Source organism: Passer domesticus, chromosome 7, assembly GCF_036417665.1.
Source record: "Passer domesticus isolate bPasDom1 chromosome 7, bPasDom1.hap1, whole genome shotgun sequence".
Lineage (NCBI taxonomy): Eukaryota > Metazoa > Chordata > Aves > Passeriformes > Passeridae > Passer > Passer domesticus.
Window position 1 is genome coordinate 49,484,686 of NC_087480.1, and position 24,257 is coordinate 49,508,942.

Consider the following 24,257-nt stretch of genomic DNA (forward strand, 5'->3'; position numbering starts at 1 on the left):
CTGTCATCAAAAGCTCTAACCAATTAAATGAAAAGGAAAACCAATGAACCTGATAGTCCTTCAGGTTAGATTTTTCTATGCAATTGCCGCCATCAAAATACAGCTGATGTGTTACTTTTATATATCAGATCAAGGACATGTGCTGAGTACCAAACAACAATTTGCCTGAGACAACAAAAAATTTCAATCACCGATGCAGTTACAAATAAATGAGGTATAAGAACTTTTAATATTTCATAAGAAGTTTGCAACACTCTTATGTGCTTTTAATATAGCACATTCTAAAATTGAGCAATTTTGGAAAAAATTAAGCAAGAGATAGCTTTTCTACTTAATGACAGGATCTAAGAAATAAAACTATGAAAGCAAACTTCAAATTGGTATAAATGTCAGACAAAAATAGAAAGCAAAGTGTCAAATGATCTTTGCCATTTGTTCAGACAAAAAAAAAGAGAACAAAAACTAAAAACACTTTGAGCATAGATAATCTGAACCAATGTCCTACATGTGATCACAATTTTATTTTAATGTTGAACAAAGCATAAGAGTAGAAGATGGGGGAAGTGTAAAAATGCACTTTGCTATCATATTTTTACAGCTGATTAACTGAGAGGGAAAGACTGAAATTTCAGCTTTTCAGTAACAGTCTGATGTCTCTTCAGCAAGATTGCGCCTCTATACTTGTCTCTCACTACCCTAATCTGTATATTTGCAGTGAACATAAGGAAGACTTTGATCAAAACACAACATGCATTTTACACAACAAGGAAGTCTACAGAGCGGCACTACATTTACAAAAGCAATTGAAGGTGGTTTCAAAGGGAGTTGACAGATTAGAGGATGATGACACTGCTGCTGCAGTCTCGATGGAAATCTGGCTTGATCTAATTAACAACTACGAAGTCAAACCACAAGAAGATAATTCAAACATGATTTAAAGAAGTTATATTACCTTTTTAACAGTGTAGCGATGGAGCCTTTCCCTTACTGATCAAGCAACAAGCCACAGGTTCAACACAGAACAAGAAATAAAAGACCTGATATCCTCAATTTACCTCCAGCATTTGAAATTGATGTCTGATCTACAGCCCAAATATTTGACTACAGAAGTAAAAAACATCAGCATGTTTGTATAAAAATGATAAAAAATTGTAAGAGTCCCACCCATGACAACTTAAGTGAATCAGTAAATCAAAATGGAAGGCTGTTTTTAAGAGGTGACCATGGGACTAAGTGTTACCATGTTCAAACAGAACAGAGGAAATGAAGCACAGAAGGCAGGACAACTTGCATATTTCATTTGACACATCTGTGTACAGGCACCAGAAAGCTTCCAGGTTATTCCCATTCCCTTTTTATTCAGATTCCTCACCCCAGGAAAAGGCACTGAGAGGAAAACTTCCAACCAATCCTGAACTCATTCAGGCTTTTAGTTTAAGCCAGTAGCAGTGCCAGTGACTTATTTGTGCTGACATTTCCACAACTGTCTAGTAGTAGGTGACTGTGCTGCCCATATACAGCTTTTAGCACAGGACTTTCTGTGAATCTGAGCTCTCATGCACCTTTTGTAATAAAAATATTTTTATTGGCAGTTGGGGACATGATTTAGAGGTGGAATTGGCAGCACAAGGCTAATGGTTGGTTTCAATGAACTTAAAAAGTCTTTTTCAACCTAAATGACTTTATGATTCTTGGTTGGTCCGTCTGTCTCCTCTGAATGTCAAGAACTGTCTTGTACTTATATGCACATGTATGCTCGTACACACATGTATAATGACATATAATCATCCTGACATGCAATCATTTGCATGCCAGGATGACATTTTCATGGAGGGACATGACATTTTCCATTGGAGGGAACTACTATTAGGAACTATGGCAGGGATTTACTGCATTTACTGAAAAATACAGCAGCCATTTGGAACAATTCTCAGGGCTATTTGACCCCCTGAAAGACAAGGACAGGGAATCTCCAAGTAAGAGAATAGTTTCATTCTCCTTGAAGTTATCTTTCTGCTTTTTAATGTTTGTTTACAGAAGTAAAAAAAAAACCACAAACCTGTAATTACAACTGGTAGCTTCTATTTCCTTTAAATAGATAGAAACAATCTACTTGAATAGCAAAGTGGCAATCACAGCTCAACATTTCTACAGCATACACCTCTCTCTGTATTAATGCAGACATTTTTCCTCGTTAGTCCTCACCACGATTTGTATATTTTTACCTTTGTGTCATAATTTTGTAGGCGTCTGGAAGGAAGCATTCTGTGTTCTCCATCTGGAAAGGGTCAGCATCACAGATCTTGTCGTCTGTCCGTCCGTAGTTGGCACTTTCTATCATGATGACGTCGCTGCCTGGACACCGCAGGTCGATGGAGTAGCCTTCGCAGGAGAGCTCCCTCCTCACCAAACCAAACGGTAGGGCTGCTCGGCTGAAACCTTGGGAAAAACAACAAGGACAAAATGGGCTTGAGCCTGAAGGACACACTGAACTGGACTATTCCTTTTCTGCCACATAAACACCAATTCTCATGTGCTAAAGGAAGTGCACCTTTACACAGTTTGACCTGGTACCATGTTAAGTGAGGCATCTTTCATGGAACTGTTACATCCCCACACCACGGCTGCTGTGTCCTTAATCTGGGAAAAGAGGAAATTCCTTTTCACTGCTTCTAATCCTGGGCAGGGCAGACAGTGGAGCCTGTCTGCATGGCTACACTGCACGTTCCAGTTTCCACCTCTTTTCTCTCTGCTTGTGTCTCCAGTCCTTGGGCACAGTCAGACAGGCTGTGTCTGGAAGCAGGAAGCAGCAGAGCAGGCAGGATTTGCAGAAGTGATTTAAAAAAAAACAAAACAACAAAACAATAAAACCACAAAAAAGCCCAAAGCTGTAGTTCCAACTTCCTACTTCATTAGTCTTTCTTACTTTGTCTCTTCCTTTCTCCAGGAAGAGCTGGTTACTTTTGCTTAAGTATTTTGTGACCTCAGCATGGACATACACGCTGACACTTCACCTAGTTAAACTCCACTGCTCGTTATGGTGTCTTCTACATGAATTTAACTACATACAGGTAGGATTTTAAAACAAATACAGACAGTAGCACTACCAAAAATCACATATGTGTACTGCATAAAACCTCCTAATCTCTCACAAAAATTAAAATTATATTAATTTTAATTTTTAACATGTTTTTTTCTGCTTAACAGAATTCCTAAAAATAAGTAACTTCTCCAATCAAGCAGTGTAAAATATTTTTTTTACTAAAATACATCAGAATAAGAGTATCCGCATGCTACAGTTTCTTGTGCACAGTTACTGATGGATTATTATTAAACAGTATTTTTGTTTCTTACAAAATTGTGTGACTTTTGGAAAACAAGCTGGGCAATATGGTGGTGTTAAAAACCTATTTCTTTAAAATAGTAAATTCTGAATTTTCAGGAGAACTTCCTATTTTTTTAAAATTCCTTCATAATACAGTAACACAAGGCCATTGATATTTCTGGGCAGGCTGTTGGAGACTATTGTGACAGCACAGAGAAATAGCTGCTAAGTATGGACAGTTGGAGCTCTCTGGCTTTTTGAAAGTGAAGAAAATAAACTTTTCTTAAAAAATATGATGCACTGGAAGAAGCAAGGAAGCAAGCACCTAAAAAAATCAAGAACAACTTGAGATAACCCCTTGATAGTAAATTTTCCCATGAACCAGAGGCTGTAACTTTTTCTATTGAATTCTGTATATTAAAACTCCTACTATATACAGATGATTATCTGTTTAGACAGCAAAAGTTTTTTATAATGATCACACTAGTAAAAGGATGTGGCTCCCTGGCATGAACTTGCCCAGCCACAAGGAGAACAGTTGGCCAGAGCCCAGTGGCCATGCCTTTGTATTTGTGGAACCATATCCTACAGGAAACCAGTACTGTTATTCGGCCAGTATGCTTCAGTATTTGTTAATCAGGGAAGGAGTCAGTGCTGTGGAAAGCATCAAGTTCCACCTCAGATTCACTCCTGGCCCTCAGTGTGGCTGCACATACCATGAGCAATGACAAACACTATGATTACAGGCTTGCTGAGGTGTCACGGGCTGAGAGCTGGAAAGAGCTAGAACACAAATCCATCACATTCATACCCTGCACGTTCCTCCCGTGCAGCAAACTAATACAATGAAGACAGAAGTCACTCACAGCTCAGGGAGGGTGTGAAACGGGAACAGGGAGGGGTACATGCAGAGTCCCCACCACACATGAATACAGCAACTCCTTGGATCAATTACCATCACAACAGCCAAGGTGGGACCAAATATGATGCTGCCATTCCTATATCCAACTACTCCTGTCAAATCTAATGCCATCCCCAGGAAGCTCATCCCTCCAGCTGGCAGCAATGGTGCCTGTATCTCCTGCACTCAGCCGGGATTCCATGGCCTGCAGCAACACCATGGCCTGGCTGGGGGAATCCACCCCTCCCAAACCTTTTGAGTTTCCATCAGCAAGAAGGGGAACAGCACCTACAGCTGTCCAAAGAGGTGTTTGCACCAGGGCAGGAGGGTACAGCTGCTGAAGTGTCAGTGGCTTCATGTGCAGCAGCAGCTCAGGATGGTTATGGGGCCAGGGCTGACAAAGCCACACACAGCCCCCTGGGACCAGCACTGACCCTTACTGTGGATCCTGCAGCACAGGCTCCACATCTGCTAGGAAACACTCTGAATTCAAACACAAGACTTCTGCAGTTATGCTACAGAGAAATCAGCAGCCTGCAAATCTTACTTCATCATCTACGGCAACTGCTATAATGACTCTGAATGTGTTTTATCCTGCAGTTTTTTCCCCTGCAGGCATCCACAAGAAGTTCTGTATCAGGACAAACATTAAAAATATTAGAGCAAGGTTAGATCACTTTGCAGGCAACAGAGGACACACCTGAAATTGCTACGTAGGTGTTACATTGCAAAAGCAGCAAGCAATAAAGCAAAACAATGCAGTGTGTGTTAGGTGGGAATGCTGCTCTAAGGAATCTCTGTGGTGCAGAAAGAATTTTAACTAAATAAAATAAATAAATTCAAAGTCCACTAGCAGATCTGCTATGATCTTTATGCTGAAGCTTTATTTGTAATTTTTCCTATCACCAAAGAAAAAATAAATATATCAACAAGCAAAGTGTAATTCAATCCATCTTGCAATCCTGACAATAGAAGAAAGAACTTGTGGGAGGCCCTGTAAGCGAAAAATCAATATTGCAGCTTTGTGCCGTGCAAATGTGAATACTGCCAAATAGCAGTGCTTAGGGTAAAATGAACTGTTTTGCTCCATTTTCTCCTCTCTGAACAAATGATTTTGAAAGGACAGCTTTTTTTTTTTTTTTTTTTTTTTTTTTTTTTTTTGGAGCTATAAAACGTCAAGCAATAACTCCCTGCGCCTTAGGCAAGTGATTGGAATAAATACCTCTTGGCAACAAGTGCAGTGACTTAGGACTGAAATTCATTTACATTCAGGAGATAATTCCCGATAAGCAGATGCACTGCCACGGGATGGAAGTGTGAACAACTGGCATCTGAATGCTTCAGCATCATTCCAGAGTTTTTTAGACGTAAGTATGTGGCTCTGTCAATAATTACTGTTGTCACCAGTAACTTTGTATCTCCAATGCAATTCCGCATGAGTATTCCCAACACTGTATTTTCTTAAACCTGCTGCTTGCCTTACCGAACCTCCAACAAACCCACTTTGTTTGGCTGTCCTCCGGCAGCTGAAATCAACATTCCTCCTCTTCCTGCTAATTGCTTCGAGGCAAACTGTGCCCTGGATGACACCGCTCCTGCTGTCTGCCGCCCAAAATGCTCCCTGATTGCAGAGGCCTTTTGGTGCCTGGGCTGGGACTTCCAGCACAACCTAAACATTAACTCGAATAAGCGTCTATTACCTAATGCAACATATGCTGTCTCTGATTCACTCATGCTTGTGTATATTAATCAGTGTTGTATGCCAGTTTTTAATTTATTTTTTCTTTTTGATGGAAGAAGATTAACACCTAATGAGAAAAAAAAAACATTGTTTCTGTCCTGCTGACCGTTTTGATTATAGAAAAGCTTCCTGGCAAACATATGTTTCCTGCAAATTTTATCTGCTCACAAATTAGTTGAGTGCAGGTTCTTTATTGAAAGGAGCAAATAAACTGCTTTTGTGAAATCTCATTTCTAAGAAAAAAAGGTAGAGGGGGTGTTTAGTGGCGATATACATTCTTTAATTCTTTATTGATCAATCCATGTAAGAAAAATAAACTGAAAGGAAAAATCAAAATTTCTCCTCTGGTATTTTAGTCTATAAAATGAAAAGTACAAGTCCTGTACAAGAACCGTAATTCAGAATCATGTTTCAGAAATGTGGTAAATTCAAATCTGGCTAAAAAATTTTTAATTTAAGTTTGCAAAGCCTTATTTACCATTCCACTGGTAAATTCCATTGGTTCCCTCAGAAAAACTATTTCTATTTACAAAGACAACCTAAATTTGTCAAAGCGCAAAGAAAAGTTAATAATTCACAGCATCCTGCCCACTAGCACACCATATTTTTGAGCTGTCAATAATAAGAGAGTGCGCTAAGTTTGGTAGATAAAAGCAAAAAGGCACCACCACATTTGAATGTTCATCGAATACAGAGGAAAAACAGTGGAATGTAAACAGGCTAACATCAGTACTCGACATCAGAAGCAAGGAACCTTTGATTAAAACTTAAAGCACATAGAAAGTCAATATGGAAGTATAAAATTATTTCAAAGAATGAAGATACTGGAAGAACTGAGAATCCAAAACAAATCTCTGCAGAAATAGCTATATATGGCTCTGTGAGCAAGGAAATATTGCTTCTTGTGTTATTTGGCTGTAACAGAAAGGTCTTTTGAAAAGAGCACATCTTTTCAAACAGAATGTTTACAGTTGTCTCTTTCACAATCTCTTTTATTTTACCATATCATGCAACACGATGATTTAAGTTCTACACTAGATGAAGTGATGTGTCCTGGGCAGCATTTCAATAATATATGTTTAACAAATGCAAAGCCCAATGAAAACCGTGCTGAGAATCCTCTCCCTCTCCACTGAAGTGCATACATGCACACACGGGAGGGTGCACAAAGACAGCTGAACACACTTTGCCATCTGAAAATCATGCAAATGCTCAACATGGGCGCCTCAAAGCTTTTATAATTCCTCAGACAAGTCTCAGCATCCTGCAGTTTCTAAAGAATCCCATGAACTCTGACAAGGGAGACTTTTCTCCCCGTCTCTCAGCACTGTATATATTTCACACAGACAAGCATGTTATTTTGTTAAACAACTTTTAAATTATCCAACCCTGGTCAACAGAACGCTACCAACTACTACAAAAGACAGAGGCAATTTAAATGACAACTGTGCTTTCTCATTCCATCTTTGAAGGAAAAAGTCATTCTGGCAAGCATGTCTATTAAAAGATTACATTGGCACAGTAAGAGCTACTGACAGTGCACAGAGGTCTGGAGTTCACAGCACTCGGCTCTTCTTTCAGGGAAACCCAGCAGCCGTGCACAGGCAGCCTGTACTGCAGCCCAGCACACAAAACCCCACTGTTCAGTCGGGGTCAAATTAGGCAGGAAGTGATAATTTCAAAAATATCCTCCTACAGCTGGATTCTCTACCATTTTATGTATACACTCCTTCTTGTCAATTAAGATGCTGAATGGAGCAGACATCGGGAGAAAAGGGGTTTTTTACTAAAGGAAAACTATTTTCTACTAAGAGACACCTCCCTCATTTTTTTTAAACTCATTCATAAAAATGGGATTATCTCAAAACAAAGTACATGAAAGTAGCTCATTATTTGAACTTTAACAGAGACACAGAGTCCTAAGGAACAGACCTGACCATTTAAATTACACTGAAGCCAGGCAACTTCTTCACTGAATAAATGAGCTGTGAGAGGAGATTCTTAATACTGGTTTTTAGAATTCTGCTTCTCAGACATTTCATATTTCAATTGCATAACTAAAGTCTGGAAGCCCGTCTCTTACTAAATGGAAATATGATTTCCTATCAATAAAAGCTTTTAAAAATATTAAGTAACTAGCGAAGGCTTTTCATAGTATTTTTTTACATTTTATTTGAGCATGATTTGGCCTTTAAAAAAAAAAAAAATTAAATCTTTGACAAGTTTTAATGTTTTTCAAGATTCAGTGTGAGCAGCAAAATTAAAACGGCATGTAATTTTCTGTAATTATACACTTAATATTCAGTATACATAAACATAAAGTACATATGTCTGCTTAATGAGATTCAGGAGAGAAGCCAGAGTTACACCCTCTGACTCACACCAGGATGGGTCCTGCCTTCCAGGTTCACTGAAACTTATTACAATTTTCCTTCTATGTTTTCAGTCTCCATGCAATTCTCAAATATAACCCTATGAGGCTCTCTTCAGCAAAAAAAAAAAAAAAAAAGAGTCAGGGCTTACCTACTTTCTGCACCTTGTTAAATGATTCAGCAAAACCTAAAGTGAGCAGCAGCATCTCAGCCTTTTAATCTAACAGCGTCGATCCTTCCTGTGTACTGCTGGCAAGGATCTCATTTAAATTCTCCTAAACAGCTCTCACCCCTCATTCAGAAGGGCAAGAATGTGTCTCTCTGAGCCAGCAGAATTAAAGGGCTTTTTTTGATTGTGTTTTTGTTAGGCTTTGGGTGTGTGTGGGGAGAGTGTGTGCACTTACATAGCAGGAGAGAACAGAGGGCAGGGATGAGTGCTACACCGAGAGACCTGCAGACCACAGTCCTTCAGTCACCTGGAACAAGAACAGGCAGGCTGCAGCCATGCAAACATCCCCATGCTAGCCCAATACGTTTGGGCCCTACTCGGAAGGAATCACCACTCGGGGAAAAGAGATAGTTTGGTCTTCGTGCCCATTTAATCCTTCACCTGCCTGCTGAGGCTGCCATTAGAGTGCTAATTAATGCTAAACTGTGAAAATGGGCTTCTGCACTTTGAATCCAGCCACACTGAAACTGGAGAGAAACCACTAATTCCTTTAATGAAAGTCACCAAACCAGAGCCTGGTTCCTGGCAGCATTTTAGCAATGCCTACATATGGCAGATGGAAACCATGTGATCTAAACATGAAAGTCTAAATATCTAATGTAAAAATACATGTTCTTCAGTTCTCACTGAACACCACATTGTATTCTCGTATGCATGCACCTTTCCCATCCCTTTCAGTGGTGCTGTATGCATGAGAGCAAAACTTTGCCCTCTTGATCTAAAATTATCCCTGTTTAAAACAGTATTCATCTGCCAATGATATTTCTTTTCTTTTGCCAGCCAGATGTCTGTTCTCAGGCTTCAAGAATCTCCTTCCTTTTTTCCTTCACATCATACACACTTGATCCTCTGCCAGCTCACAAAAAGCACTCTACCCTTTTCTTTCTTGCCATTAAATACATTGCATCTTCAAAATTTCTCTAGGCAAGTAAGTCCCATGGTCTTTGTAAACCTGCCCTCCTGAAGGTTATCTCCAGTTTACCTACTGTGAACTCTCTGAGCACACCACCTGTCAGGAAGGAGAAGCTTCTGAATCAGAAACAACCTCTTAAAAAGGGAGGTAAGACACACAAAGGCTGATGTGTCAGAAATATTGTGTTAACAGGATTTCCCGTTGAATTATTTCCTCTGCACAGGATACTGGTAGCAGAATAAAAATAAATATTCTTTTATTTTCTATAAAAGTGTATCTTGACAACAATTTATATTTCCAGTTATTGCAATCATTTTTTGATTGGAAAACATGTGTTAAGGAGGGGCAGAGGAAGAGGAAGAAAGGGGAATTTCCATCATCAGTATTCAGAGTGGCCAGCTGACAGAACTATTTTCTTCCCTTCGTTAAGAAACCCAAAGCCTTGTCACCTCAGAGACTGACAGAAGCCACCGCAGAGATGTATAATTTCCTTGGGAATATGTGCATTGGTGGAAGCCAAATCATCCCAGCAGGTGACATGCTGGGTGCTAATAATAACCCTTAGTGTCCTGTGTACACTGCCTTCTTAGCAGGCTACACCCTAACCTATGTAAGAAAGTAAAACATTTAATCTCACTAAGATACCTGACAATTCTGGCTCATTTTAAATAAGACATTACTCTACAGTTGCCAGAGTTTAAAATACCAAATGCAACTCTAGTGGTGAAAAAATAATAGATTTAATTATTGTACAATTGCTACCACATGGCAATACTTGAGATCACAATTGCAAACTTAAAACCGGGGCATTTTCTTGTTTACAAACAGAATTATATATACACTAGAAATGGAATCAAGAAACGATATAAGAGTTCACATACTCTCTTTTGTTTCAGTAAAATGATGGGGTGGAGTCAATTGTCACAGTATAATTTATAGTGGAAAAGTTATGTGGTTAATTTTAATGATGGCAAGCTGCTTAAGAGTGCTTATGAGCATGCAAATAGCATAGCAACCCCCCTCTTGTAAGTATAGCTTCAGAAACATTTCAGAGAACTCAGGGGTAGAAAGTAGAACCCTTGGAAACATAAAGGCAGGGATTCTGCAGATGAAATCAAAATATACAGTCATACCTTTTGAAAACAAGAAGGGCCATGTGATAAATGTACTTTAAGGTAAATGTGCCATCACTTTAAATGTTCCCATAAGTAGATACAAGACAAGAGCAGCATGCAATCTTGGAAAATACCTGTCAGAGTGAAAGGCTTTCTTCCTGACCTTGCCTTCTATGAAATATTTGTGGATTTTAAAAATATTATTATAGAGAGGAGAGGGATGTACCACACAGCTTTTATAATGTACTTAATGTTCTGGCACATTCTATGAATCATGAAATAATTCTACATACACACTTAAGAAAATCCTCTGAATAATAAATTTCATGAAGAAAGGAAAACTATTTCATTTTTTGTAAACAACGAGGTAATTTAAAAACTCCTAAGGAATATGTGCAGCTCTGACATGCTCCCTGGGCAGCAGGGAGTAAGAATGGCAACACAGGTACCATTTCCAGAGTAAATAAATGAAACAGGCACTTTTCCACCCATCAAACTGCTGTTAATCACCTGTGAAGGAACTGCATATCCATATGCCTCATTACAAACATGAAAAACAAGGGAGATAAAGGGATAGGATAATTAAATTCCACCTGGAATCAAATTCAGGGCTTCTGAGTTTGAATTCCGGTTTTCAGTCCTGAAATTTGTGTCTTCCTCACCAACCATCACAATGTGTATGGCAAGAATGCCTTCAGCTTTTAGAGAACCAGCTAATGAAGTTTCAAATGAAATAAATGAAAAATCAGGATTCCTGAAATCTCTGAGTACTAAGACAGTAGCTAAGCAATTTTCCATTATCGTGTGTAAGAGCTCCATATTTAATACTATTTATATTAGAAAGTAACAAGAGGGATGAACAGGCACTGCAGCACAACACAAAAAGGAAAATTTTGCATTTGCTGATTACTTCAATTTAGAAGCACACATCTAATAGCTGAAAGACTGTGTTTCCAAAGCTCTGCATTGATCTTAATGCAACCCATAATGAAGGCAAGGGCTAGGAAAGCTCTGCACCACACCCAGGGAAAAAAATCACTCAAATGGAAACTCAAAACCAACAAGATAGAAGTGCTGCACCATTACTATAGATGTGAAAGGTAATTTTCTCAGTAATTAATCTGCATGGTGCTTCACTGTCCCAGGTCAGAGTTTTCTGTTTAAAAAATCTTGCCCCACGTATTTAAAGCAAGTATCTCAGGAGACAGCTGTGAAGTATAGAAGATCTGATTGCTCCACTTTTTTCCACACCACCTAAAGCGAGGCTTTGCTACCGACAGCACGGTGCTCTCCTGATCCATGACTGAGGTGTACCAAGAGGCAGCGGGATGCTGGCAATCCGAGGGGAGGGATGGCTCCAGAGCTCACTGCAGGGCTGTGGGCAGCACCTGGGTGCCCAGAGCTGAGCACACCCAGGGCGCTCCGCCCGCCCAGCTCTCTGCACTGCTGCTGCCTTCTGCAGCGGTGAGTGCTCTTCATCAAGGTAATTTCCATTTCGAGCTCAGAGCGTGATCAAAGTGGCCATTATGGCAGCGTAATTGAGGAGGGAATTGTTAATGTGCTGGGGATGCCAAGGAGGGAAGGAGAAGGTTAGGGGTGTCCACAGGCGGCAGGAATGAGCAGGTGTTAGGGTAACTATTTAAATTAGGCATCCTGACACAATCATTTATAACAGGGGCTTTAGACTCCCTGGAAGGCACTACAGCTGGATATCCTATCTATTCTACTCAGTAAGCAAATAGCATTTCTTTTGGTCCAAACAGTGACTTTAGTAAGTCTGCAGTACTGCAAAGTGAGCTGCATTTAATTAAACTATTCTCTGCAACTTAAACAATGCCATAGTACTACTGCAGTGCCTTTTCTATCTCTGCCACTGCTGAATTTGACCTCCAAATCCTTACTGGGATTCAGCAACGTGTGGCCCGCTTTATCTTTAAATATACAATAAAGGCAATGTTTGAGCTCCAAAACCAAAAGGAACCCTATTTTCTGCAACGCTTTTCACATACACAATCCTCTAGAAGACTACAAGGGCACATTGCAAATCAAATGCAAAATGCAGAAATAGTATTATCTCCCACTGAATTGCTGTCATCTCTGAAGGATGTGTTGAGATCCAACATTATACAACTCTTCATAGTAGCAATTTTGTAATATTTTACCTACTTGAAAATAATAGGGAATTTTAGGTAAGCAGAATCTTAATTACCTCAATTAAGTTCTCATCCTGCATCACTAATATCATTGGGAGCTTTGTCATTAACCTCAGTGAGTGCAGGACAGATTCTTTAGAATTTAACCTGGATACTCAATATTCTTGTTCTAATGAAAAATGCATTAATGAGCTTCATTAGACTACTCAATTTTAAAGAAGCATCTTCCCTCAGCAGTCAGCCTCCCCCAACAGCCTAATGGGACACCAGTGCATGAGTGAGCCAGAACCTGACACAAAGAGTGTTTAGGTCACTGTAAGTCTTTTATTGACTCAGTGAGCTTCATGTTCAGCCCACCATGGGAAGAGCAACACCTATTGACTCACTTCAGGAACTCCCTGAGGTGGAGATGCTAAAACGTGTATACACTTTGGTACAGCTGAAAGACTGCATGCAGTGAAATAAACACAATTAAACCAAGAAGTCCTCCCTATAATTAAAAAATGACACAAGTTTTCTACATAGTCTGCACAGAGGATCCTCAATGCATTTCAAACACTACCTTTTTTCCAGTCATCTACTGGGACACATTATGGCAAAACCAGTGATCTTCTGTGACCTTCATTTTATTTTATTAAATGCAGCAGACTCCTCATGCTGAATACGAAATAAAAAATATGCAACCCAGGAAAGTACTTTGAGAAAAAATGCCCTTTGGAAGACCCAATTTCAATCTTGATGTATAATGATACAAATTTGCCAGTGACATTTAAATAAAAATCTCTATTATTTATATTATTGTGTTCAGACTTCTATTCTGCATTACTAAATTTAGAACAGGCACTGAAGATCACTATTCAGTCAATGTTTTATAAACATGGGAAATACAATTTCAATAAATATTTGAAATACATCTCAAGTTAGAAAAGACTGGCTGTACTCCCCAACTTTGGACACAATTTAGGAGATATTTTCCTTTTCAAATAGCTATCCACCTGGTAGTAGAAAAAGCTCCCAAGTATCAAAATGCACTTTGTTTACACAACAGTGACTGATGTATTGCTAATAAAGCTTTCAAGGAGAAAATAATGTGAGTTGCCTGAGCAAGGGAAACTGACACTAGCAGATATTTTATCTTTCCCACAGCTCTAAGGACAATTGAAAAGTATCACTTGTTGCAGTCCCTTGAAAAACTGGGTGGGGGGAGAAGGTTAGGAGGTCTAGTATTCCTGCTAGTAAGTGCAGATTAACAACTCACCACCCAACATAACATCCACTGAATTTCAGTTATCTGCTGTCTGAGTAACCTGCCCAATATTCCAAATGCTAAACACAGAGCCAAATTTGTAGCTGGTTTAGAGCCACATCAAGGTGGGATAGGTGTAGCTGGTCATAGCAATAATGTGGGGTTATTCAAATTTGGAAGGGAGGGGACTTACTGAAATCCTTCTCCCTAATTAAATCAGAGAATGAGAGTTTGAAGTGGTAAATAATAAATCACAAAGAATCCCCAATCTGGTTGTCAAGGAAACCAGTATGCCTCTGCCATAATTGCTGTGAGCCCAATCTTGCCCTTTTTGACATCAAGCCTTATCATGCATTCTGGTCAGAGACTGAGGAAGTGGCTTTTCTATTCCTCTCAGGCAGAGCTCGGGCTCGCCGGAGCGGGGCCGCACACGCACGGCGGCTCTCGGCGCCATCCGTCCCCTGCCTGCAGACAGGGATGGCGATGGGGACGGACCAGGGAGCGCCAGCACAGCCCCATCAAGTCCTCACTGAGACACGGGACAGCCAGTCCCAGACAGACAGACACTGCCGTGCAATGCCACAGCTGTGTTTACTAGGAAGGCATTCCTGATTTACTGGTGCTAGCATCTTCAGCCTGGTCATCACAGCCCATCACAAGTCCCAGGTATTTCCAGCTCCCCTGTGCTCCTACTCCCTTAAGCACTTCTGGAAACAGGAATCAGCCATTCATTTCACTCATGGACATGTAAGATACTTATAAAAGAGATGAAGAGGGAAAGGGAAGTACAAGACAAATAAGCTTTCAAAAGCACAACAAAACAGATTAAAAATTGACTCCATGCCAAGTCATTCAGATAGCTCAATGCATCATTGTCTTTTTCCTCTGCGACGATAATTACCTTCTATAAACATATCCAAACTTGTTTTTTCCTTCTGTTTCTGGTGTAATCACACATGGCCACTGGACAAGCACCAAACTTTGAGCATAAGCAATTCTCAGTGCTGCAACATCAGGAAAGCCAAAAAAGGAGGATAACTATATTAGTGTCTCTATCTCATCCTTCAAGAAATCCTGAAGCAGATTTCAGAGGAAGTATCTTCAAAGTAAGGAAATAGGAGGAGCAATGGGCAAGTACATTATGTTCCCAGCTGACTTTAAGGAAAAGAAAATCTAGAGACAGAAGAATTGTGAGAATGAAAAAAAAACCTATAAAAACTCCCTTTAATAACAACAGAGAGAAAAAGATTACCAGAAAAAATTCCTGTAGATTCTTTGAATCTTCTGCAACTAGTTGACTGGCTCCTTGTTGTTTTACCAATGGATAAATCTTCTTTTCATTCCTAATGTGTTACAAGCAAAAACCACTAAAACCATTTCCCTAAATATATTTTTATAAATTTAATGTTAGCAAAACATGTTCAAAGTAGTAAAACTGATACACCCTTGTGATTTTACACCATTCTAATGATCTTCATTTCTTTCAGTTTATAAAGAATGTAAAAGATTCAGCTCAGGATCCAAGTTTCAATGGGACACTGGGGATACTCACTGCATAATTCCAAATCTTCATTTCGACACCACACTTGGGTAAAGGCAATTTACTGATTTATTTTTATCCATTTTTACTGAAAGGGGTGTGCTAACAGCATTTTCCTCTATCTGCTCAGCCACTACTCAGAGATGGCTCTTTAGTTTTACTGACTCTAACAACTGGCATCTTTTTTATGTTAAGTTGGTAGATAAACCAAACATCTCAGCAAAACATATGGTGTGACACAATTTTTCTGCTGTAATATTCAACTACTCAAACATTAACTAAGGACATTGGTAAAATCCTTTGTGCAACAGATCTGCAGACATGCAGTGCATAAAAAGCAACAAATGTTTGTTCCACAGCAGGCTCAATCAAAGCAAACTAAACTCTTCTCCAAACCCAACCCAAATCCCTTCCATATTCTTCTTCCAAGGAAATATAATGCTGGTGTTTGGTAGCTAAGAGAGCTTGAATTCAACTTTGACCTTTGTTCCAAAACAATTCATTGCAGAATATCATGAGATAACTCAAGCTGAAGTGGATTCCTGCCTCGTCTTATATGTTCAAAATAGTCTTTAATCCAAATGCTTCTTACAGCTATAAAACTTAAATCACATATAGGAAGAATTATTCCTACATAATTTAAGAACTGAAGCCCCTCTAGTTGTCATCCCAGTTAAAAAGGTACAATTATGAATTAGTTACAACCAATTACAATAATGTACATTACTCTCTGTATGACTGTATATGCCTCTAAAACTTGATTGCCTTACCAGAAAAAAATATAATAAAAGTTTCCATCAGAAAAGATAACACAAAAGTAAATGATTGAGCCATTTGAGTATAAATACATTCATTTGCAAAATATACATGTACATCCATCAGAAGAAAAACAGGCCTGTAGCTGATTTACAGATAATTTACTATGGCACACTCTTACTACTATTTCATTCTTATTTGAAAAATTAGTCTGGATTCCTGAGCACAATGACAGGAACCAGTTTATTTTTATGTCTCTCGCTAAATTTCAGTGATCTTGAACCTTTAGGGCTAAACATCTCTGACAATCTGTTTTTATCATCCAAGAGTTTCACATACTTCAAGATTCAAAGAATGGTGTCACTAGCTTTCCCAGTGACATATCATGCTGGAAAAGGAGTTCAATATTACCCAGGACCTGCTCCATCATAATCCACTGTGAAAAAAATACCTCTGTCTCTTCTGTTGGTAGGAAGCCATAATAAGCTGATATTTCTCCTCTGAACAATCTTCCAGGTGGCCAATTTGATTTGTCAATTCTTTAGAATTTTTATGTCCTCTGAGCAGTATTCTATCCACTATCTTTTGTCTTCACCTTTTTGCTTAGGCTCCTGCAATTTTGAACAAAAGCTTTCAAACCTCTTATCCTCTGTAACACTAAACTCTGGACTTCAATAAGCTTTGCTATTATGTGGGGAGTTTTTGCAGAGCATTATTGGCTCTTCTTCTGAATCCAACGTGCTACTTTCACCGTATGAACCGAAACAGAGGCAGTTTGTCCTGTAGCTGTGGGCACCAAGGGCATCCCACCTCTGTCTGTGCCAGCCTGCACCAGGCAGCAGTGGGATGCTGCTCCTGTGCTTCTGCAAACTTCAGCTCACTGCCTGCCCTTCAGACATCTCAAGAGTTGTGCTGCAGGGCTGAGCACTGCCTGCTGAGCACTGCTGGCTTTTGGAGGTTGGGCGTGGCACCACTAAACTGTAGATTAGCAGTTTCTGAACAATTCTGAACTCAAATGCAATCTTAATATACCCCTGTACAGCTGAAGCATCCACAATCATATCCTGCTGTAGTTATGAAAAATGGTCATTAATTGTAATTGGCCTAAGCTACTTTTAGAGAAATTCTATCTCCAGGCTTCATCATCTATCTAAACAGCCTTTTTTTGTCAATGTGTCCTGCATTTCCTCACAGAATACCAACTATATTAGCAAAAAGGACTGGAACCAAAACAGGAATGAAAAATTAAAGGCACTATGAAACAAACTAGTTGTGATGCTTATTTATAGGCAACTTATTTATAGTCTTTCTGGGAGAGTAAGAGGAGACTGAAACTCCCAAACAGCTAACCATAGCATTCCCCTTTGTGAAAGTAACAAACATTAACTTGAGGAAAAAGCTCTGCAGGCAGGACAATGTTCCACTGTCTCTTTTCTTTCTTTCCCTGGTCCTGGTCCTTCTCCTCCCAGGTACCTGACAGGATTAGATACAGTTCACAATCCCCATTTGAAAACAAAAATTGTCTTGGTATCAGATTCAATAGAAAAACATCCTAGCTGCATGGGATAATTGATAATTTTACTATGGCTAATGATTTTGAAAGACAAATCATTTCTCATTGTCATGACAATCCTGTCCACTTATAAATCAGAAACCCTTCAATTTAAAGTTCTGTTTTAGGCACTTCCTGTTAGCCTTTGGACACCAGATCTGTAACAGCCACAGGTGATGGCATATCAGAAGACAAAACAAGGGTTATTTCACCTCAGTAGCTAGTGAGAAGCTTTACCAGGCTTTTCCATCATCTTTCTTCACCTGTATAGCAATAAACCAGCCAGTGGAGCAGACAAAGGAGCTAAATTTGTGCAAGCCTTGCTCAGTAGGGCTGCTGGAACTAGGACACTGAAGAACATCAGAGTGGAGGCAGTTTTACCAAGAAAAAACAAATTTGGCACTAATATGAAATACCTGACAGTTTGGAGTCTAAAACTTGATCAGTTCTGAAGGTCTGTGCTTTATGAAAAGTAACCACTAAGACACCTGCAGAATAATTCAATGAACTGGAATCTTGGCTTCCTTTTTTTTTCTGAAAATACCACATTTTTTCTTAGGCTTGCCAACAGTTTGAACAAGTAGCCTTAGAGAGGTGTGATTTAGTAAACAAACATACAAAAAATTAACTTGTGAATTATAAGTACTTGAAATAGAATCTGCTGTGCCCACAATTCATATTAACATGGTAAGCTCTTACAGAATGCCTTTTCAAGGAAAGAAATATATTCCTTGTGTGTTCAAGTATAGAGCCATAAACCATATGAGACCCTATTTATTTCAAATTTCCCATGATGCCATTTACTCCAGCTTTTAACCTTTTATGTGACATTGAGCTATTTTACAATCATAAAATAGTAGGAAAAAACGACCTGTTAATTTGAAAGGGACACATTACAACATCTCTCCCCGGCGCTATAATATTTTAATTTCTTTTTTTCAAGGGAAACCAGTTGGAAAGTGACCATCTGCTAGTCTTTTAGCACTATTCAAGCAAAGAAATGCACAAAATGTCCTCCTTTCCCAGAAAGTGTAGGACTATTAACTGAAAGGAATTTAAGATATTGTCATGTGAGTTTAACAGATTGATTAACAACAAAATTTAATCTCCATTTCTTAAATTATTGTTAAATTTACTGACTATAAGATGATGATATAAAACTGCTGCACATTGTATGACATCTAGAGCAGTATAAGAAATCTGAACCTTTCCAAGAAATAAATCAGTATTACCAAATTTCCTATGCAAATGGTGTTCTTCTATTTTGAGTGTTAAGCTAAATACAAGCACACTTTACAAGTACAGTTCTATTTCTCACTTCAAAATACACAATGTGCTTTGGACACTGGGTAAGTTTTCAGTATCACTCTAAGGTTTTGAATATTTCAAAACAGTTGATAACGGCAGTGAAAGAGAAACTCGACAAGCTCTCCATGCTGATAAATATAGAACTTTTTGGATGAGTAGAGCTCAATGGAGCTGTAATCTTGGCTGGCACCTGTACATGATACTATAACACATACAGCTAGAACTGCAAGTTTGTGAGAATAAATTAAATTAAATTCACATTCACGTTAGCACTTTAAAAGATGTTGTCAGTACAACTTTGTATGCGCGCAAGCCACTGCACTTTTGAAAGTTTTACCCTTAATGTTTAGAATTCAAGCACACTGTCTCTAAGGGTTAGGAGACACACTGGCTGCATCTTAGTTGGCCTTTATCCACATTATTCACATCTGTACCTCCTCAACATGCCTAACTAAACTGCAAATTAGGCTGAAAATAAAGTAACTACACTTCAAATTGTTAAATTCTAAACGAGTTTATAGTATCTGAATTGTGAAATATAGCAGATGTCAAACGCCCTTACCAAAATGTACTCCACAGTTGCCTTAAATCTGCACTATATTTTACTTTAAAAGCATTTTTCCCCCTTGTTCCTCCTCCTAGTCTCTCTCTCCCTATAAAAAAACAATCAAGCAATTCAGGAATTTATACCAGTAGCAAAATGCTTGCTAAATATAAAAGACAGTTTCTCGCTGTTTAATGGAATAAATAGATCTTTTTGATCAGCTATTAATGACATAGAAGTCATATCCATTTGCCCAATAAATGTGCAAGTTTTACTGCTTTCCTTATTTTTATTTATAAATTTCATAATGGCAGTAAGGCACTTTAAACTGTATTTCTCAGGGAATACTGCACTTTGGGGACTGTTAAAAGTCACTTTGCCTTCAGCCTTTATCACCCTACGTGAGGTACAATAAACACTAAGAAATGTGCTGCCTATTGTGTGCCTTGTTATAAAGTTTAGGCCCAGCAATTCTCCTGTCCTTTCAGTTTGAATTTCCTTTCTTCCCAAGCCCTTCTCAGACATGTTCTTAGCCAGTCTAACTGATTCATCCTAATTTTGGATGACAGACTGGGTTGAGCAGTACAGGCTCAAGTTATGCAACAGGCTCATTCACATGTCTAAAACCTCACCTACTGCTTATTCCATTCAGTTGTGGCTTGGGAGTACTGCTCACTCATATGTTACATTCTGGACCATTTTCTCTAAAATATTCCACTATTCCATAAGAAATTTCCTGTGCTCTCTTTCAGTGTCCAGTTTCCAGTAGCCATACATTGCCAGGCTTCAATTAAGTCAAACAGACCTTGCTCACGATGTTTCTCAGGATCCAGAGCACATTTTTAATACAAATTCAAGGAAGGTTGTACATCATTTATGCAATTTCTTTACCCTGAGGTAAGACAATCTAGTGGTATTTTGCAAGGTACAGAGAAAAGTTCTAGTCAAGCAGTAAACTACAAAAGCTATTCAGAAGACAGTGATCCTCTAAACTTGCTAGGATGCCATGCAGATGTTCAAAAGCCACATTATCTACAATTTCCTTGGTTCTTGGATCACTGAATCAGACAAGAGAAGGCCAAGACTACAAACTTGCTGTGAAGATACAATTGTTAATTCTCTACATGGTGCTAATACTCACACAAAAAGCCAAGCATGCACATAAATATGCATTTATTTGCTGTTATGTTAATTTTGTTAAAAAACATCAATAGTTGATAAGCTGAATGATGTGTGCAATTTTGAAAGGCTTTGCAAACATAGATGTCTGACTTGACCTTATGACTATTTTCTCCTTCAGGCAAACCAATATTATAACCAGAACAACACGAGAGGATGAACATTGTTGGGGAGTTGCTCACTGTGCCTGTCATACCCCGTTAATGCAACTTTGATTTGCCTTTGTTCTGACAGTAGCAAACAGCTGCTTGTAAATGAGCCACAGTCCCTGGGCTGCCTCCCATTATTCCACACTTTTGTTTGACAAGGTCACTTGCTGTGGGGATTTTGGGGAGAAAGAGTGTGCAGCCTATGGAATTAGAGTTAAACCACAGGCAACCCAGCTTGAATGCTCTTATTATATTTTTTCATAGCACCAGCAAAGCAAAAATAACAAAGAGGAAATCTTTTACTCTGTGAGCAAGTCAAACTTTTCTTTTTCCCAGTGTTCATTTCATAATCCTAAAACTATCTTACAAAAAGCAAGTCATGTTTCCATAAATCCCCTTTCATTCAAATCTTAACAGGATTTATATGAAAGATGTATTTAATTACAAAACAGGATTAACAAAAACAGATTAATATTGTTTTGTTCATCCACTGCTACAATTCATCAGGAGACAATACCGAGCTATAGCTAACAGCAACTCCGACAAACACTGCAAAATCATAAAGAAACAATCTGATTTATGCCAGTTTTCAGAGGAAATCGATTTATTTGTGATAGGAACTAAGGCACGTTAGTCTTCCAGAAAGAAAAGCATCACATAAGCAAATTATTGCTATGATAGCTGTCCATATAAGGGCAAGTAGACATTTCTCTGGCTGGCTTTTATGATGCTGAATTAAACTGTAAGATCAGTTTACAAAGATATTAGGATAGTATCTGGTGCTATCAAATCATCCCAGAACTTTCATTTTCCAATTTGACCTGTAATCTAAAGGCAGTGAAAGCTGTCATTTAGGATAGCCTGTTTCTTTGTGACAACTGTTGCTTTTGAAGCCACGAATAAACAAGGAATAGGTAGCAAATATTCAAAGGGATGGTTGATGCCATGGGAGGAGACAGCCAGTGGCAGTCTGCAACCACAGATGAATCACTGCAGTGTGCTTTCAGAACTCACAAGTCAAGAGAAAAGAGGGACAGACTTTAAAAACGCCTTTCAGGCTCTTCAAGAAGGGTCACTGAAAACAATGAATGGAAATCAGTCCAAAAACCTCCCCCAGCAGCCAGCTAAACTATTCCGAAGGGACAGTCCCGATTGTTCAGATTTTTATCTCATCAACCCAAAAAGTGACTGAGCTCTTCCTGCCCTGAATCGTTTGCTTCCTAGCTCTTTGTTTCACCACTGGAAGAAATGTCTTCATCACAAAGGCCTCTGCATCCGCATTAAAAGAAAAGCACAGGGACATTTCTGGAATCTTTGACTTAAAAGTTAAGTCTCCTGGTGTTCTCAACAAAAAAGCACAGATGACTGTTAGACAAATTTACACATCTTCCCTGGACTCACTGAAAATGCCGACTTAGCTTGGAAGATTAGATTTATGACAATAGGATTGGGATAGGCAGCCTTCCACTCTCTTCTCTCTTCCAGCTAATTCAGCTTGAATCTCACTCCCCACCACAAATCTGTCAATGTGCAGGTAAGACAAGTCTTCCCAAGTTTCAGCTGGAAGTAGTTTCCCTTGTCAAATGTAAGTTACAAAATACATAATTAGTGACATACCTAAAACATTCTAACCGAATTAGACTTGAATTATCCAGTGCTAACAAGCAGTCATCAACAACAACAAAGTCTAATGATAATTCATGGTGACAACACTCACTTTCCAATAAAGCACCCTGAAAACATTCCAGTAGCTGACTGCCAGAGTGCAGGATGGGAGGTTGTTAGCCTCATTTGTATTCAAAGGCAGGCAAATCACTAAAAGTCATTTACATCCTTCCATCTTTCTTAGTTCATGTCAACAGCAGGTGGTCTATCGATACTACCTTTGAAATAAGTAGGTGGCTTAAATTGCCTTCAAATTTCAGTAAAAACCTTGAATTATAGAATAGACCTTGAATCTTAACTTTCCTGTTTTCTTTGTGTGGGCTGTAATAGAACATGAATAAGTACAGCATGCACTTTGTTCATATTTAACCTACATTAAAAACTAAGTTTTGCACATAAATCTCGGCACCTTAATCTTGAGCCTTAGCAGACAGTTGCAGACACGACCATTTATGAGCTCAGCAAAGTGAGTTACAGAAGTTTATTTGTAATGGTTTGAGTAAAATCCACAGCAGATTACAGAAGATTTCTATAGTTTTTTGGTTTTTTTTAGTTAAAACACACATTTTTGGGATAAACAGATGAAGACTGACTCTTGAATCCTTCCATGCATGTGTTTAAGTTTCCCTGCTGCTAGCCCACTGGGAACTACTCCTCTGAATAGATTATGTTCACTACACACTCCTAGGGACATATGTCTTCTATTTTTCTTTGTGTCATTGTGACTATTTCTAACAGTCAGTTTAAAAACACAAATGTCTGTTGTCAATCAGGACCAGTTTCTGATGAAGTGAGAAGAAACACTGCCTGAGACAAGAATCAAGGCCATCTTCATGCCCAAAAGAGTACACAGCCAGCAGTAAGCAACATCACAAATGTGTTAAACAAATCCAGAATAGATTAAAGTAACTAAAACTAGCATTTGGTTGCTTTTCTTCTGTGATGTTTGCTTTCACATTTTGACAACTCCCTCAGAATTTGTGTGAAATTCAGTGTCCGCCATAATTACTACTTTGATGTCTACTTTCAAACTTCCATGAAGAACAGTGACTTTTGAAACACAGAGGTCAGTAAGAACTCTGCAGACTGTGCAGATTATGCTAAATTAACTCCCATATTTTGGTCAGCAGGTGGAGAAAGCATAATGCACTGTTGCAGCATCCCTGAAAACCAAAGCTGGGGTTAGTCCCCACAAACCCATTGCAAATTCAGAGGCTTTGTTTATTACCGTCTGGCTTCAGCTGAGCATTAGTAAAATATGACACGCAGGATTCACATTTAAAGGTCTGTGTAAGATTTTGTTGCTAATAAATACACATATTTGTTTACAAAATTGGGATTTTTCTGTGTGAAAAATGGTAAGGATGCTGAAGGTGTCCCCTGAGCTACTAAGCATAAGGGAGCCTGTACTTCACAATGAGTTAAAGATTGTTTAAAGACCAGGACAGTCATTAAGCTGTATTTACTGTCTAGACAGGAATAGCTCCACCTAACCATTCCCAAAGGTTGTTAGCATTTCTAAAAATTAAGCAGCAGCAGGAAAAGGTTAAGATCAACTTACTAATTAAG

The 24,257-nt window shown here is 38.8% G+C and overlaps 1 protein-coding gene across 26 annotated transcripts in view; it reads right to left on the reverse strand.

Annotated features, from left to right (window-relative positions):
- ADGRL2 (adhesion G protein-coupled receptor L2) overlaps positions 1–24,257 on the reverse strand; it is a 161,188-nt gene that overhangs the window by 73,464 nt on the left and 63,467 nt on the right. For 25 of the 26 annotated variants that reach the window (XM_064428497.1, XM_064428495.1, XM_064428512.1 and 22 more), the window contains one exon: positions 2,226–2,439. In XM_064428497.1, the coding sequence (XP_064284567.1) occupies positions 2,226–2,439 (214 nt within the window). Of the gene's footprint in view, positions 1–2,225; positions 2,440–14,896; positions 14,925–24,257 lie in introns of those variants that run through there. The other variant, XM_064428503.1, reaches the window with a different exon arrangement.